The sequence below is a fragment of the Crocodylus siamensis genome, chromosome 9 (genome assembly GCF_052110815.1).
Source record: "Crocodylus siamensis isolate JL-2025a chromosome 9, ASM5211081v1, whole genome shotgun sequence".
Lineage (NCBI taxonomy): Eukaryota > Metazoa > Chordata > Crocodylia > Crocodylidae > Crocodylus > Crocodylus siamensis.
The window spans coordinates 72,580,221-72,593,803 of record NC_143403.1 but is presented as its reverse complement, the minus strand read 5'-3'; the positions used below and the strand labels follow the sequence as shown (position 1 = coordinate 72,593,803).

The 13,583-nt window shown below is 51.8% G+C and overlaps 1 protein-coding gene across 5 annotated transcripts in view; it reads right to left on the bottom strand.

The window, feature by feature from the left end:
- The window catches only part of SGSM1 (small G protein signaling modulator 1), a 52,815-nt gene extending 50,739 nt beyond the window's left edge, over positions 1-2,076 (bottom strand). For 4 of the 5 annotated variants that reach the window (XM_090061909.1, XM_090061906.1, XM_090061910.1 and 1 more), the window contains exon 1: positions 1,891-2,029. In XM_090061909.1, coding sequence (XP_089918035.1) covers positions 1,891-2,028 — 138 coding nt within the window. In that variant the 5' untranslated portion in view covers position 2,029. Of the gene's footprint in view, positions 1-1,890 lie in introns of all 5 variants that reach the window. The other variant, XM_090061908.1, reaches the window with a different exon arrangement.
- Positions 2,077-13,583: the final 11,507 nt, after the last annotated feature.

The following is a 13,583-nucleotide window of genomic DNA, read 5'->3' as shown; positions in this document are numbered from 1 at the left end:
GATTCAGGTTAGGCCTGTGGTTTATTGCACAGTCCAGTAAATGGCCACAAGGACAGGAGAGGAGGTGAAAAGGACAGAACACGGTCCCAGACTGGGATCATGGGTCCGTTGCACAAAACCCTGTTAACTTATGTGTTCAGGGCACTGGGTGTTGCCTCCTTCCCTCTCGTCGCATCAGCCTTTAGCATCCTCCGCTGGGAACTAACTGCCTTTGCTTTCCTCATCTGCTCTTTACGAGGCTCAGCCCAGGAGAAGTTGCAGACAGATTGGAATGAGATGCTTTATTTCAACTGCTCAAAACATGTCGCACCCTCCTTCTGGCTTCGGCAGCCGTTGTCAAGGAACCGTGCAGCAATCCTTTCTACCACACCCATCCCAGGATGAAGGGCGGTTTGGCCCTTTCGATGCCCCTATGCCATACACAGCTGTTCCCTGAAGACCGCGGATGGTAGGCTTGGTTTACACCGCAACGGCAGCGCTGGATGTCTAGGGGATGAGGCAGAAGGGCATGACCCGCATCCCCCAGTCCTATTCTCAAGTCTGCCACTGACTTGGATAAATGGCTTCCTTTCTGTGTCTCAGTTTTCACGGCTGTAGAAGGGGGATAACTCTTTCCCACATTTGCAAAAAGCTTTGAAATCCGAGGGCAGACAAAGCTACACATCAGCTACTGCACCTCATCCAAAGCAAATGTATGCAAAAAAGCTATGAAAGGCTGCTATGAATAGAAAGAGAGAAACTGTTGCTCATGTGTTCAAAGGAAGACCAGAAAGGTAGAGAGGCCGACAATCGGGCCCTCATCATCTTCCATCTTGTGAACACTCACACACACACAGGCCCAGAGCACAAACGTGCACATGGGCAGCCTGCGTCCTCCTTCCCCTGCTCTTGCCAGCAGCCCTGAAGCACTGCAAAGCGCAGGACTGGAGCATTTCAGGAGCCAGCTGGGACAGGTAGGCAGGCACAGGGAAGATCGGTGTCATTGCTGCCCCCCAGGACACAGGGCCACCCGGACACGCACAAGTCACAGAGAAGCAGCATCCACAGCAAAAACACATTTTAAAAGATGCAAGATGGCATCTGTGTTGGTGCCAAATGCCCTCCAGCCTGCAGGGTCAGTTGTATGCAGCCCCAGTAAACAGGACTGTGTTGCCAGCCTAGGAAAGCAGCTAATTTTGTCCAGGGGCTGGGAACAGCATCCGGATGTGACCTCCCAGCCCTCTGCACGTCCAGCCCAGGAACACAGAAAGCTGCCTGCCTCCCGCACAGCTCGAGGCCCAGGCAGAGGCAGCCACGGCGCAGCCCGTGCCGTCTCCCTTCCACGAGAGGGCTCCGGGCAGCAGAGACGGCCCCCCCAGCCAGGCTCAGCAGGAGAGGACCGCCAAGAGTTATGGCTGGCCAGGGTGGCCTGTGCCCAGGGATGAGCCCAGCGCCCCGGGTTGGCCATAGGGAAAAGGGTCAGCCCTGGGGCTCCAAGCACTGCCAAACCCGGGGGCGGGGGACCAGGAACGGAGTGCAGATGAGGCTGCGCCGGTCCAGGGGCAGCCCGCTTGCTCGGCCTGCTGCTCCGGGGGCTCTTGCTGCGGCAGCAAAGGACCCGGCGGGGCTTCACATGAGAACAGCGACGGCTCCCTGGAGCCGCCGGCTGTGCCGCGCGTCCCCCGGAGGCAGGCGCCCAAGGTCAGAGGCCCCAGGGCCCTGCTCTCCCCTGCAGCAGCAGCTGGGGCGGCCTGCCCTGCCCGAGGCGCCGTGCTCCGGAGCCGCCGCCCGCGCAGCCCGCACCGCAGGGCCCGCTCCCCCCGCGAGTGAGCGAGCGGCTGCAGGGCCGCGCAGCCCCTCCCGCGCACCGCAGCCAGATGTGCCCGCCCCGCCCGCATCTGGAGCACCCACCTCCTTCTTGACGGTGCGCAGCAGCTGCTGCCGGGTCTCCGCCTCTGTGGGGGCAAGGAGGAGAGACGCGTTAGTCCCGCGGCCGCGGCCCCGGCCCCGGCCCCCGGCCCGGCGCCTACCCGCCGGAGCTGCAGCCATGGCCCCGCTCCGCCGCAGACTGGCGGGCAGCGGGCGCCGAGCGGCCGGCCCGCGCCGGGCGGGGCGGGGCGGGGCGGGGCAGCGGCTCCGCCCACCGCGGCGGGGGGCGCCCGGCGCCGCCAATCCGCGCCGCCCGCGGGAGGCTCCGGCCCGGGCCAGGCGGGCAGGATCGGGACCCACGGGGCTGCAGGGGCTCCCACCCGCAGGGCGCGGAGGAGAGAACAGGCGTCCGTTGCGGACTCTGTCACGGCTCTCCAGCCGAATCAAACCTCCCGGGACCTGCAGTGCTGGAGGCTGTGAGGGAGAGAGGAGCAGGGCAAAACCCTGGGCAGACCCAGTCGCTCCCTCTCCGCCCTTGTGTAACACGTGAGACCGGGCAAGACAAACCTGTGGTCTGACCCATCAGTGGCAATTCTTACAGTCACAGATGATGTAGCCACAACGGTCCAGAAATTATGCGAGGCAAGGGTTTCTTAGGGTGATGTCTGTGACTGCACCAGGTTTTCACCCTAAGAAATCCTTGCCTCTCTCATAAATGAGAAACGCAAGCAGCTAGGGCAGCAGCAGGGCAGTGCCAACACGGCCTGCACAGACGCAAGTTATTTACGACGATCTGATGGGCGATCAGCAGCAACCGCGTCACCCAGAGACGTGCCGGCAAGTCGGTCCCGGTGACTAGCCCCACCGTTCCGTGCTGCAAGAACTGGCATGTAAGCCTTTATTAATCCCAGCCTTTATTAATCAGTCTTTATGAATACTAAGATCTCAGTATAAACTCTGACAACGTAGGCTCAAAAATGTGTACACTGCAGAAACCTGTGGAACAGCCGCAGACAGAAGTGAAATTGGGCTCAAGCCATTTAGCATCAGGTAGCCCGTAGGAAAAGCCCAGTGCATTTACGGGACGTCCTCTGTAACACAGAAGACGTGGTATCCAGGAGGTAATCCACTGGGATATCACATTTTACCTACATCTGAGCCTCTTGGAAATGCCAGATGGGCCAAATGCTCAGCAGGGGTAAGTGCTCTGCCGACCTCCCCATGAGGCACCCATCTGTAAGGACTTTGTGCATCTGTAGTGATCAGAGAAATGACAGTGGCTTGAGCAGGGCCGGACTTTGAGGGCCCATGGGTGTCTGCTGTAAAAACTGTGAGGAGGGAGAAACAGGCGGTTTCATTAACACATTTCCTGCATTTCTCTTCCCTCACTCATTGCTCCTGAGGACATTTCCATAGAAACAGGATCTTTGTTCCTTAGCAGTCCAGCTTCCACTAACAACACACGGCATTAGAGAGGAGGGCAGCTGCAATCAGCTCCATCGCGTGTTAGTAGGGGTGGCCTTCCAGTGCTCGGCATTCAGCAGCTGGACCTCAGTTTCCATGATTAAAAGGTGAAGCTAATCCTGGCTGCACAGGGACCTGGTGAGGTGTCTGTTCATGCCAGCAAAGCACGTTGAGATGCTCAAAAAAGACAAGGCATCCTCCACACGACTGATGTGTCACTCCTGTGCATTGATGTGTCCTCATGGCCTTCACTGAGTGTGGCAAGCTCCATCCACACTGGAGCTGGGATTGCAGCCAGAGCTGGCCTTCCTGAGAAGAGCTGGCAATAGGTAACCACACATCCTCACCACTTCTGATCACAGCCCTCTCTCCCCCTCGCTACATTGGCCATCATCCATATCATGAAACTCAAATAGCTCTGGCTGAGTGTCTTTATGCAACCTCCACTGATTACTGAGATCGTAGCACTGAAACAGGCACCACCAGTCACCCCTTCAAACCCTTCCTGGCAGCCACTTGTCAACCGCTCCTTCATGGAGTCGATACTGGACTCCTCGCCCCTCCTCTGTCCCTTCTTGGAGAGAGCCAAGCCAGAGTTAACAACAAGAAAGCTGCTCTCCAAACAGGGAGCAAGTGCGATAACATCCGAGTGGGGCGTGGAAGCACGTCCAAGGGACAGCTCCTGCCCTTGCGCGCTGTGGTGGCTCATGTTGCAGTGACTCATCCGTGTACATGTATGTCTCTGCGGGCCGGAAGGGTTTAGATCTGTTCCCTGCATGTGAAGGCTCCCTCCCTGAGAAGCCCCTCCTTTGCTTCACCAAGATCTGGCCCGGCCTCCCAAGAGGTGTATTCTAAGTGCTCTGTGCCTGCGGTTAGCTGATGGCTACATACCGCTGCTGATTACGGCCCCTCCCTCTCCAAACACCTTCGTGGCATTAGTCCCAGCAGGATGTGGCACTGCAAAGCTCAATGACCAGGAAACCACAGGCCTGATGCAAATAATAATACATCTTACTCTACAGCCCATGTAGAGCACAGGGTCTCTAGACCGGCTGTGTGACCCATCCTCAGTTACTGAAAGGAAATAAAGTCAACCCTCTCAGGAGTTTGCTGAGGTATTTCAAACCGGCTGGTTTTTGCTGCATATTTTTTGCTAAAGCAGGGAGGGGTCCAGCCTAATAAAGTCATGTATCACAAGTGTCACTCTCAGCACTGCTCCCAGGTACAGCAAGTGATGGCTCACTTTTATTTTGATTTAATTAACCCAAAAGCAACTTTTGCTACACCCTCTTGAAGCACTTCAGAGCCTCCCACCCCATCATGCTGCAGCAGCTGGCCTCTGGGCAGCCTATAATCCTTCATTTCGTTCTCCCACGATCTTTTCTTTTCGACCAAAGCCAAGAAAAGGAGACAGGCCTTATTCTTCCCATTTTTTTTTAGGGACTGGTCATTCTGGTTACCTGCAGGTGTCCCACCGGTGGAGAAGACAGCCATAGCCAAAATACTTCAGGGAACTGTGACAAATAAGCTTGGCTGCTTTCCGACACTTCTGGGCTAGGATCCGGATCGACAGAGAATTCATCATTGTTCAGGTACTGGCTTTCATATTTTTGTGTTGGCTAATGAGAGAGGTGCTCAGCACAATGCAGCTTATGCAGGGACAGCCTCTGGCTCACATCCTGAACCAACTGGAAATGCCTGGAGACCTGACTGCCGGCAGCATTTCTTTCACCATCTCGCCCGCTGAGGGATTCGGTATCTTTCCAGATCGGCCCCAGTTGCTCAAGCAGCGACATCAGAAAAACAGCTGCTCCTCAGCGCGAAGGGGGCTGGAGTCACAAGGTGGAGCCATTGTGTTTGTTTTGCTACAAGAGCTTTCTGCTTGGGGAGAATATGAATGACAGGGATGGAGGGTGCGAGACTGAATAACTGATCTAGACAGTGTCCCCCATCATAAAAGATTGCACGAGTTGCTAAATAAGAATATGGGGGGAAGTGACAGATCAGATACTACATTAGGAAAGAGGCAGGTGTCAGGAGGCTGAGTGGATGGCATGGAGACCCACAGGGATGATGCATTTAATCCCACATCAGTCCTAGCCCCACCCCAAACTGAAAACCCTTCTCATTGCCACCTTTTGTTCTCGTATTTCATCCTGCTGCCTTCTCATAGCTCAAATTCACATCTTTTTTCCTCGCTCTACTAGGGGGAAAAATAAAGATAAAGCCTGTTCCTGAAAATTCACACAAATCCAAATGTCTTCCCCACCAGTTCTACCCCTGGAGACCTGCAGGGCCCCTTGTCAGTCTAGCAGGAGCAGGAAACACAGATTAACAGGAATAATGAAAGCATCAACACCTCATAAAACACCCACCAGAGAAACACCATGAAATCATTAACAGCTGAGCAAATCACCCGGGGCAGAAAAAGTTTGTCTCCTCATCTGACCTGGGGATGCAGCTAAGAGACACTGGAGTCAACACTGCATGAATATCCAATTTGGAGATTGAAAGCAGGACAGATTTCCTGAGCTGCCAACAGCTGTGCTGATGTGGAAACGCCAGGCTGAGATCCCTGCACTGCTCCAGTCTGCAGAGCTCCTCTGATCAGCACGTGGGACTCTGGAGACAACAGGGAGAGAAGAGATGGCTTTGTGGTTCACGATGGGACTGGGTAGCCAGGCTTCCTACACTCCTAGTCTGTCCATACTGCTTCTGACAGTGTCTGGTGGGGGGCTGCGTCGGCTCTGCTGGGAAGAAACACTCCACCATTAAGTCCTGTTACACAAGTGCACTAAACACCAAACAGTGTAAGGTAGCCACCACTGCAACAGGACTATGTGTACACCCAGGTGGTACTGGGGGACGTGTCAAACTGGTCACATTTTTTTCAATATGTGCCATGCATGAAGCAAGAAGGCAGGGCCTGTTTTCACAGCTACCATCCCTGGCACTGGTCAGAGGCAGGGCAGACTCATCACTGTACAGTGCCTCCATTTCCCTATCCATAAAATATAGAACATGGTATTGCTCTGCCTCCCAAAGGCGCTGAATGAGCTGCTGGCCCATTGCATCCTTCCAGGGCTTGAGTCCTGGGCTGGCAGAGCTGGTCCCGGAACAGGTTTTACAGTTTTGTGGCTGAAACTAAAAATCAAGACAAGAATCTGGTTTAAATAGAACTAAGACAGAAATATCAGGGGGCAGGGAGACGAGGGTTACAGCTAAATGAAAACCAAATCTTCTTGGCTCAACTTGAAACCTTTCATTTGATTCCAAACAAAATACTTTGTTTTATTTGGGGCTTATTTAACCCATTTTTGAGCTTTGGTTAAATTTAGGTTAGCATTCAAAAGGAAAATGCCATTTGGAAGCACGAAGTTTAGAAGTTCCATCTTAAAAAATGTCCAGATGAAATGTTTTGAAATGTTTCCTCTGTTTTGTTTCAAGCAGGAACTGTTTGTCGTCTTTTACTCGAATTTTTTAATCATTTTAGTCCAGCCGAAACTCTGCTTATCAGTAAATTGACGATTTGTTGGAGAAAATGTCCTCCAGCTATTCCGACAGGAAAACCCTAACAGACCTGGCAGAGGCAAGCTCTGTCTTACTGAGTTGTGTGAGATCTTCAGACCTGAACAAACATCACACGTGATGTGGTGTTGATCTGAGTGTAATAATTAATGGTTCTTTCAGCTTCAGCAAGTAAAGACAGGATCACCAGCAATGTAGGTGTGGCTGAGTATCCTTCTGGGTCTGCATTCAGGCCAAAGCCTGCAGTCTTTACTCAGGCAAAGCTCCCACTGGACCCACCATGGACTACAGACAGTGGTCTGAATTTGGCAGTGTTCTTTGTTATAGGATCGCGCAGAGCAGGACAGTGGATTCCTCTTCAAGCAGGCAGCTAGAAACCTACAAAATGGCAGATTCCCTGTATCAAAGAAGTGGTACTTTTCCCAAGTGAAACTGCAGGGCAGTTTTATGAGGCTATCAGTGCCCTGCCTGACTTAATCTACCTGGTCCAGCAGTGTTTCTAAAGAACCTACCATCACAGCACCCACTATCACCACCTCTGTTGCAGTTCTTGCCCTGAGCAATGGGCTCATGTGGTGATGGCTGTGCATTATGTCAATATGTTATCTGTACAGACAGTCCTTAGACTTACGACACAACTGGTTCCTGAAAACCACGGCTTAAGTCGAAACACTGTAACTCGGAACCGATTTTCCCATAGGAAACAATGTTATAAACGGGGAATTGGTTCCTGAACCAAGGCCCGATACCCTATTTTCACAAAAAATAACCCAGAATTTTGTACTCAGTCAATTATAGATGAGTAATATAGCTACATTAATGTATTTATATTGTAAATAGCAATCATATTGATTTGGAAGGACTTCTTTGAGGAGACTTTGCTGGACATTGTGAAGGGCTCTTGGTTGGACTTTCTGAAGGGTTCTTAGCTGGAGTCTTCTCAGGAGTCTTGTCTGCAGGTTTTTCTGGAGTCTTGTCTGCTTTCTTAAAGAAAGTGCCCAAGGAAGTTTGGACAGATGTTCTCCAGGGAGACGGGTGATGCAATGAACTTGTTCACTGGCATGGCTTGTGCGAAACACTGTAACTCAAAATGTTGTAAGTCGAGGACTGCCTGTACAGTGGTACTACACAGCACGGCACAGTACTCCTGGACAGTAGGAGCCCATGGTGCGAGGTGCTGTGCAAACACTGAACAAAATGGCTCCTGCCTGAGAGCTGGGAATCAGCAATAAACAAGAGGCAGCAGCTGGATACAAACCAATGTGAGTGTAGCAGGAAGCAGTGAGACAGTCTCTATGCACCCCCTGCCCTGCTTCATCAAAGTCACCATCTCTGTCATGCCACCATCCAGGTTTATGGCCAGATCTCCTGCAGAACTCAGTTCCTAGTAAGGTCACTAAACCACATGGCCATATTTAAAAATGTGCCTCACTCCCAGCAGTTGCCACTGGGGAACAGAGGTTTTTAAAATCTGGTGACTGCTTCAGTGCCTAGATGGAAGCTGGGCTCTTTGCCTATCTTATGCTGAAGGTCAGGCTGGATGGTTCCTTCTGGCTTCATCTGTGCAAGAGTCAATGACAGCCCCAGGCCCTTCACACCTACCCTTAACAGCAGTTCTTTGCAACATTTCATAAGGACTCTCCATGCTCCTCACGCTCATTATGAGTGCTACCGAGGTCACCTCCACTGGAGTATCTGTGTGGAGATAACTCATGTTAAAAAGACTGATCCACCGGGATGCACTCATTTTGCTTAGATAGAGCAAGTTAAGACTTAATAAACACAACATGTTGAGCTTTGGAGTGACGTAAACGTGCAGCCTGTGCAATTAGATAAAGCACCAAGAGACTGGAAGCCCTGGGGAGAAGAAAGATGATGGTTTCTTACAAAGGAAACACTGGGGTTCCTGTACAGAAGGATTTTTTCCATCTGAAATCTTCAGCCCTGTCAATCTGTCTGTATCACTCCTAGCAAATTCACATTGGATGGGCAGCTGCGAGTCATGTGCTGAGAGTACACAGAAAAGACCTGTCACTTCCCATCATTCACCGGGGAAGGACTTATCTCACCGGAGAGCTCTCCCAGCTGGGCAGGGCCCTGCCGCTATTTGCACTCTGGCATCTTCCAGAGAGTTTTAAAGAAAAAAGTAGTCCCTAATGATAGGCACTTGGGTCTTGACCTGCGCAAGGGGGCAGAGAGTCAGCTAACCTGTTGCTTCTGCCCACAGGAAGTAAAGCAATGAGCTGAGCTGCCCCAGCTGACTTCACTCTTCCCTGGAAAGCTCAAGGAGGCTAATCTGCATCTGCTTGGGAACAGGACCCATTGGTTACACAGCTCTAGGAGCTTTGTACTTCTCTCACTGGCCTGCCTGTGGCATCTGCATTTCCCTTTAGCATGAGGGAGATGAAAAATGGGGATGGTGCACTGGGGGTCACTTGCAGTCCAGGCAAATCCCTGCAGTCACTGAGAGATGTGCACACACCACACACCCAGGCCCTAACCAGGTGCTAGAGACACAGCAGTGACCCTCTCCTCTGCCCCAACGCCACAGCCCTCCTTCAGAAAGGAGCGACCTGGGATACATCTCCAGGAGCAGGGTACAGGCTGCACACAATCCTCAGGGTGCCTGCTGCACTGAAACATCAGGGCCTTCCGCTTCCCAAAAAATAGCCCCCAGCAACATGAAGGAAAGTCTCCGTGCACTAGGACTAGGACTGAGACATTTAGGACACCCAAACACTTGTGGGCAATGCAGTCACAGTTGCCACAGTAGCAAGTCTTATTCTACCCAGCAATGGGAGGTGGTGCACAGCTCTACACGCACACAGGACAGCTTCTCTCTTCCAGGCTTTCTTCCAGCTTCTGGTCTGATTTCTTTCTCCCTGGGGGAAATGGTGCTACCTGGACAGATGGGTGCTATTACTGCCTCCCTTGAGAGCTGTCATTTAAAATGAATGCAGCAAAATCTCTCTCAATCCTGTAAGTGAACTTCTAGCATGCCACCACAAGCTGTCCTTCCCGGCTCCCACACAAAGGAGAATGCTGCCTATCCCCGATCTGGTGATGGGTATGTCCCGAGGGAGATGTGATGGCTTCCAATCTTCTGAAGGTCGGGGCATTTAACTGAGAGTGAGTTGCTTTGCTCTTCATGTGATTAAGTTGCCTCTCTGGGTATCAGGCTAAGTCAATTAAGTTGCTTATTGGTGTCTCTGCAGCTTAAAACTAAATTGCCCAAAGTTTGTTTAACACAGCAATTCATTGCTCAACAGTTCAGTGCCTGTGGGGGGAGGTGGAAACGAAGCAGTCTGCTAAGCTGAGAAATACAGAGGGCTGCCTGTGCAACACGCTGCCCCACAGAGGTTGGTTTGGGGTGTCAGGGAGATCCATCTCCAGCTCTGCTCAGCTAGAATAAGGTCTGCAATGCCAGGCCTCTTGGTTGGGGGAGAGGTGGGATGGTGAGGTGAATTCTAGGGAGCAGAAGATCAACAGTCAGAACCATTTCATGGAGATATTCCCCCTGTGGCTGCTCTGCCAGACTCAGTGAGCAAGAAGCAGATTATGGGTCTGATGCTCTCCTCAAATTTGCCTCCCTGGGTACCTGCTGTAACTTGCTGTGTCTATAGGTTTGGGATTTCACAGCTCCCCTTTCATTGATTTGACAGTGGCAGCATGGGTCTGACTCTGGAAAAGATGAAGCCATGGAAGCAGACCAGAGCTGAGCAGCTCGTAGGCAAGAGCAGAGTAGCACGGGTGACTGATACGATGTTCACAGAGAGAGTCAGGGACTCAGGATGCTGGCAGGTTGAGCTCTGAGGAGTTTTGTTGCTTCTTTGACAGAAAGATGCCCAAGGTGGAATCTGTCAAGGATGACAGGCTGGTGGAGCGGAAGCCTGACCATTGAACTGACAACAAATGTATTAGGATAAGGTGGAGCAATCGTTCCCAGGTCAGGCCCTACAGGATTGGCACCAGCCCTTTGTGAAGAGACTGGCTTCAGTGGGAACTTGCAGGTGCAAAGTCAGCGGGTTACAGAATAGACCTACCTCCCTGGGCACCTTGGAGCCTCTTCCAAAGGAAGGAGAGTTTGGAACATCTTGCCATGGATATTCAGGGCTTAGCTTGTACTCCCCTAGGACCCTGGCCAGAGAAAATAGACTGATGGCTTTTTTTCAGCTTCTGCTCAGCTCCAAAATGACAGCCCCATTTTGTAAAGTGCCAAAAGATGCTAACAGGTTTGGCAAGGGAGAGCCTGAATCCAGTCAAAAAGCTCCTTCTTTGTAATCCTTGAAAAAGGTTTAATATTTTGTTCAAAACATGCTCATCCCCAAACTGCTAACCCTTCCCTCTTCCCCCACCCCTCAACAGGAATTCTTCACCTTCAACCTCTTTATGCTCCAGACCACTGCTGGGAGTTTGGGCGGCGGATAGTCGTATCCACCCCCACACCACCTAATCACAAGCATGTCCCTGTACTTCTGGTGGCAATGAACAACCCCAGGACAACAGGCAAGCCACTAACATGACAATGCACCCAGGAGAGGCACCAGTTGCAGCAGGGACCATGGCAGCTGGCAGAAGGCCTGGGAGCAACCACATGCACCAGCTACCAGAGGTTGGACGGCGACACAGTCTTCCTTGGCATAGCAAAGGCAGTGCAACATGCCAGCAGCAGGAAACTCTGAATGTAAACGCACTCCAAATTCTTCCAGCACCAGCTCACATGTGAGGCCAAGCATCAAGCCTCAGCATTCAATGGTCCTAGCTTAGACTCACACAGTATTCATCCATTAACCACATCATCATGGCTCCAGGGCCAGAAAGCAGCCCCAGGCCATTCCTGACTGGTGCTTTCATTTGCACTGACTGCAAGGGGGAAGGAGACCACACAGCACCTGGCAGGTCACCCTGACAAGTCAGGGCCTGATTCAGCTAGTACTTCAAGGAGGCATCAGGGGCTGCTTGTGTCCTTAAAGGATCTTAAAGAATTGGGGCCTGAGTAAGCACTGAGTCACTGCCATGGCATGGTGCTAGAGGGCAGCCACCCGCTGGGGATGCCATCTGACATCCTGCCAGCTGCACTCAGTAACAACACTGAATACTGGCACCTGAACTAAGGCCCAGTCAGGTCACTGCATCCTGCCCCAGCAGCTTCTCTGCAGTTAGTGACATGTAGAATTTTTCTTCACCTCTTGTCTCAAACTGTGGCGCACAGATAAAGAGTTCAATCACACTGACTTACTAGGTCCTGCTGGTGTCTAGCTCTGCCTAGGATGCAACCGTAACGCCAATGTCAGACACACTAGAAGACGGGCAGAAAGAAAATGAGAGAGACTGCAGGAACCACTAGCAGAGAGTCAGTTTGTCTCGCTCCCGAAATGGCTGTATTTCAAGCGGTGGCATGACATGAGTGACAGTGATTCGATGGTGTGATGTAGCAAATTGCAAAGCTGATCACAGACTCCGTTAGCAACCGTTTGTCATGGTGCAGAGTGGAATGGTACTGCCTCCCAGGGAAGGGGTCCAGACACACAAGTATTTGAGACACTGCCTTTAAACTTGCAGAAGAGAGGGAGGATCAATGATAGGAAAAGACTGGTTATTGCTTTATGGTTGCTATGGCATCTGTTCTCTATATTCTGTCACTCAAGCCTCTGAGACAGTCCTCAGACCAACAGGGCTGCATCCTGCCTCTCTAACAGGCACTCTTCAGACAGAACCGATCGGCAGAGCAGCCTTCTCACCCTGACTGCATACAAGGGAAGACGCAGGAGGCTCATTCAATTCTAAACCATCTCCCGCCCCATGAAGAAAGGCAACAGCAGCTCCCAGACAATGAAGCACAGATCATTTCCCAGTTTAACCACTTCAGCCAGGGTGCAGACAGGAGGATTCCTGGGGAGGGGACCCCAAGGTCTCACACGGGTGCAGCCACACCAGAAGTGCCTACCTGCTCACTGCATCATCAAATGGAAACAAGGTGTTAGAACTGAGCAACACCGCTTGGGAATAGAAGATCTGAAGAGAGCAGTCAGCGATTCTCCGCAGGCCTGAGTGCATCCCACAGTACAAGTGTTGCCGCATCGTGTCTTCAGACAAGGAATAGGCTGAAGGAAAGTGGGGATTTGCTCACAAAGCAGCATGCCTCACCTCAGTTACTTCCTGTGAATTATTCGCTGGGGACTGTCAGGGCTCCTAGCTGGGCAATCAACATTTTGGTAGCTTTGTGCTAACAGTAAAGGAACAGCACCCCAATCTACCCCACACTGCATCATCAATAGACCATCTCTGTTTGTGAAGTGTCCAGAACTGTGGGGACCTGGTTTCCAGCTGCAGCCCCTAGACCCTATAATAATACAAATAACAGCATCTCAGTGTGGTTATAAGTGCTTTCCGAAGACACCCTAGGCCAGTGTGAGCTGAAGGGGCTGTGTAAAGAGCTCTTCTGCCACAACTGCCTGAGGCAGCCTTTGCACTATTTAGTCTGTGCATGGAGGGAACTGGACAGGGAGGAACTCAGCCACAACCTTAGACAGGACAGTGCTGATTAAAGGGTTTCTCCTTGGAGAGACTGGGAGAAGTAGCTTTTCTCTCTAGAGCTGATTTGATGATGCCTGTGCACCAAAGCCCTTCCTTGATTTCCCCTGGCATTTTGAATGTGCAAGGAATACAGACCTGGTTCCTGTCCCTGTGACATAGAAGCTGCTGCAACGTCTCCTGAAGAAAGTCCACAGCATGGCCAGAGG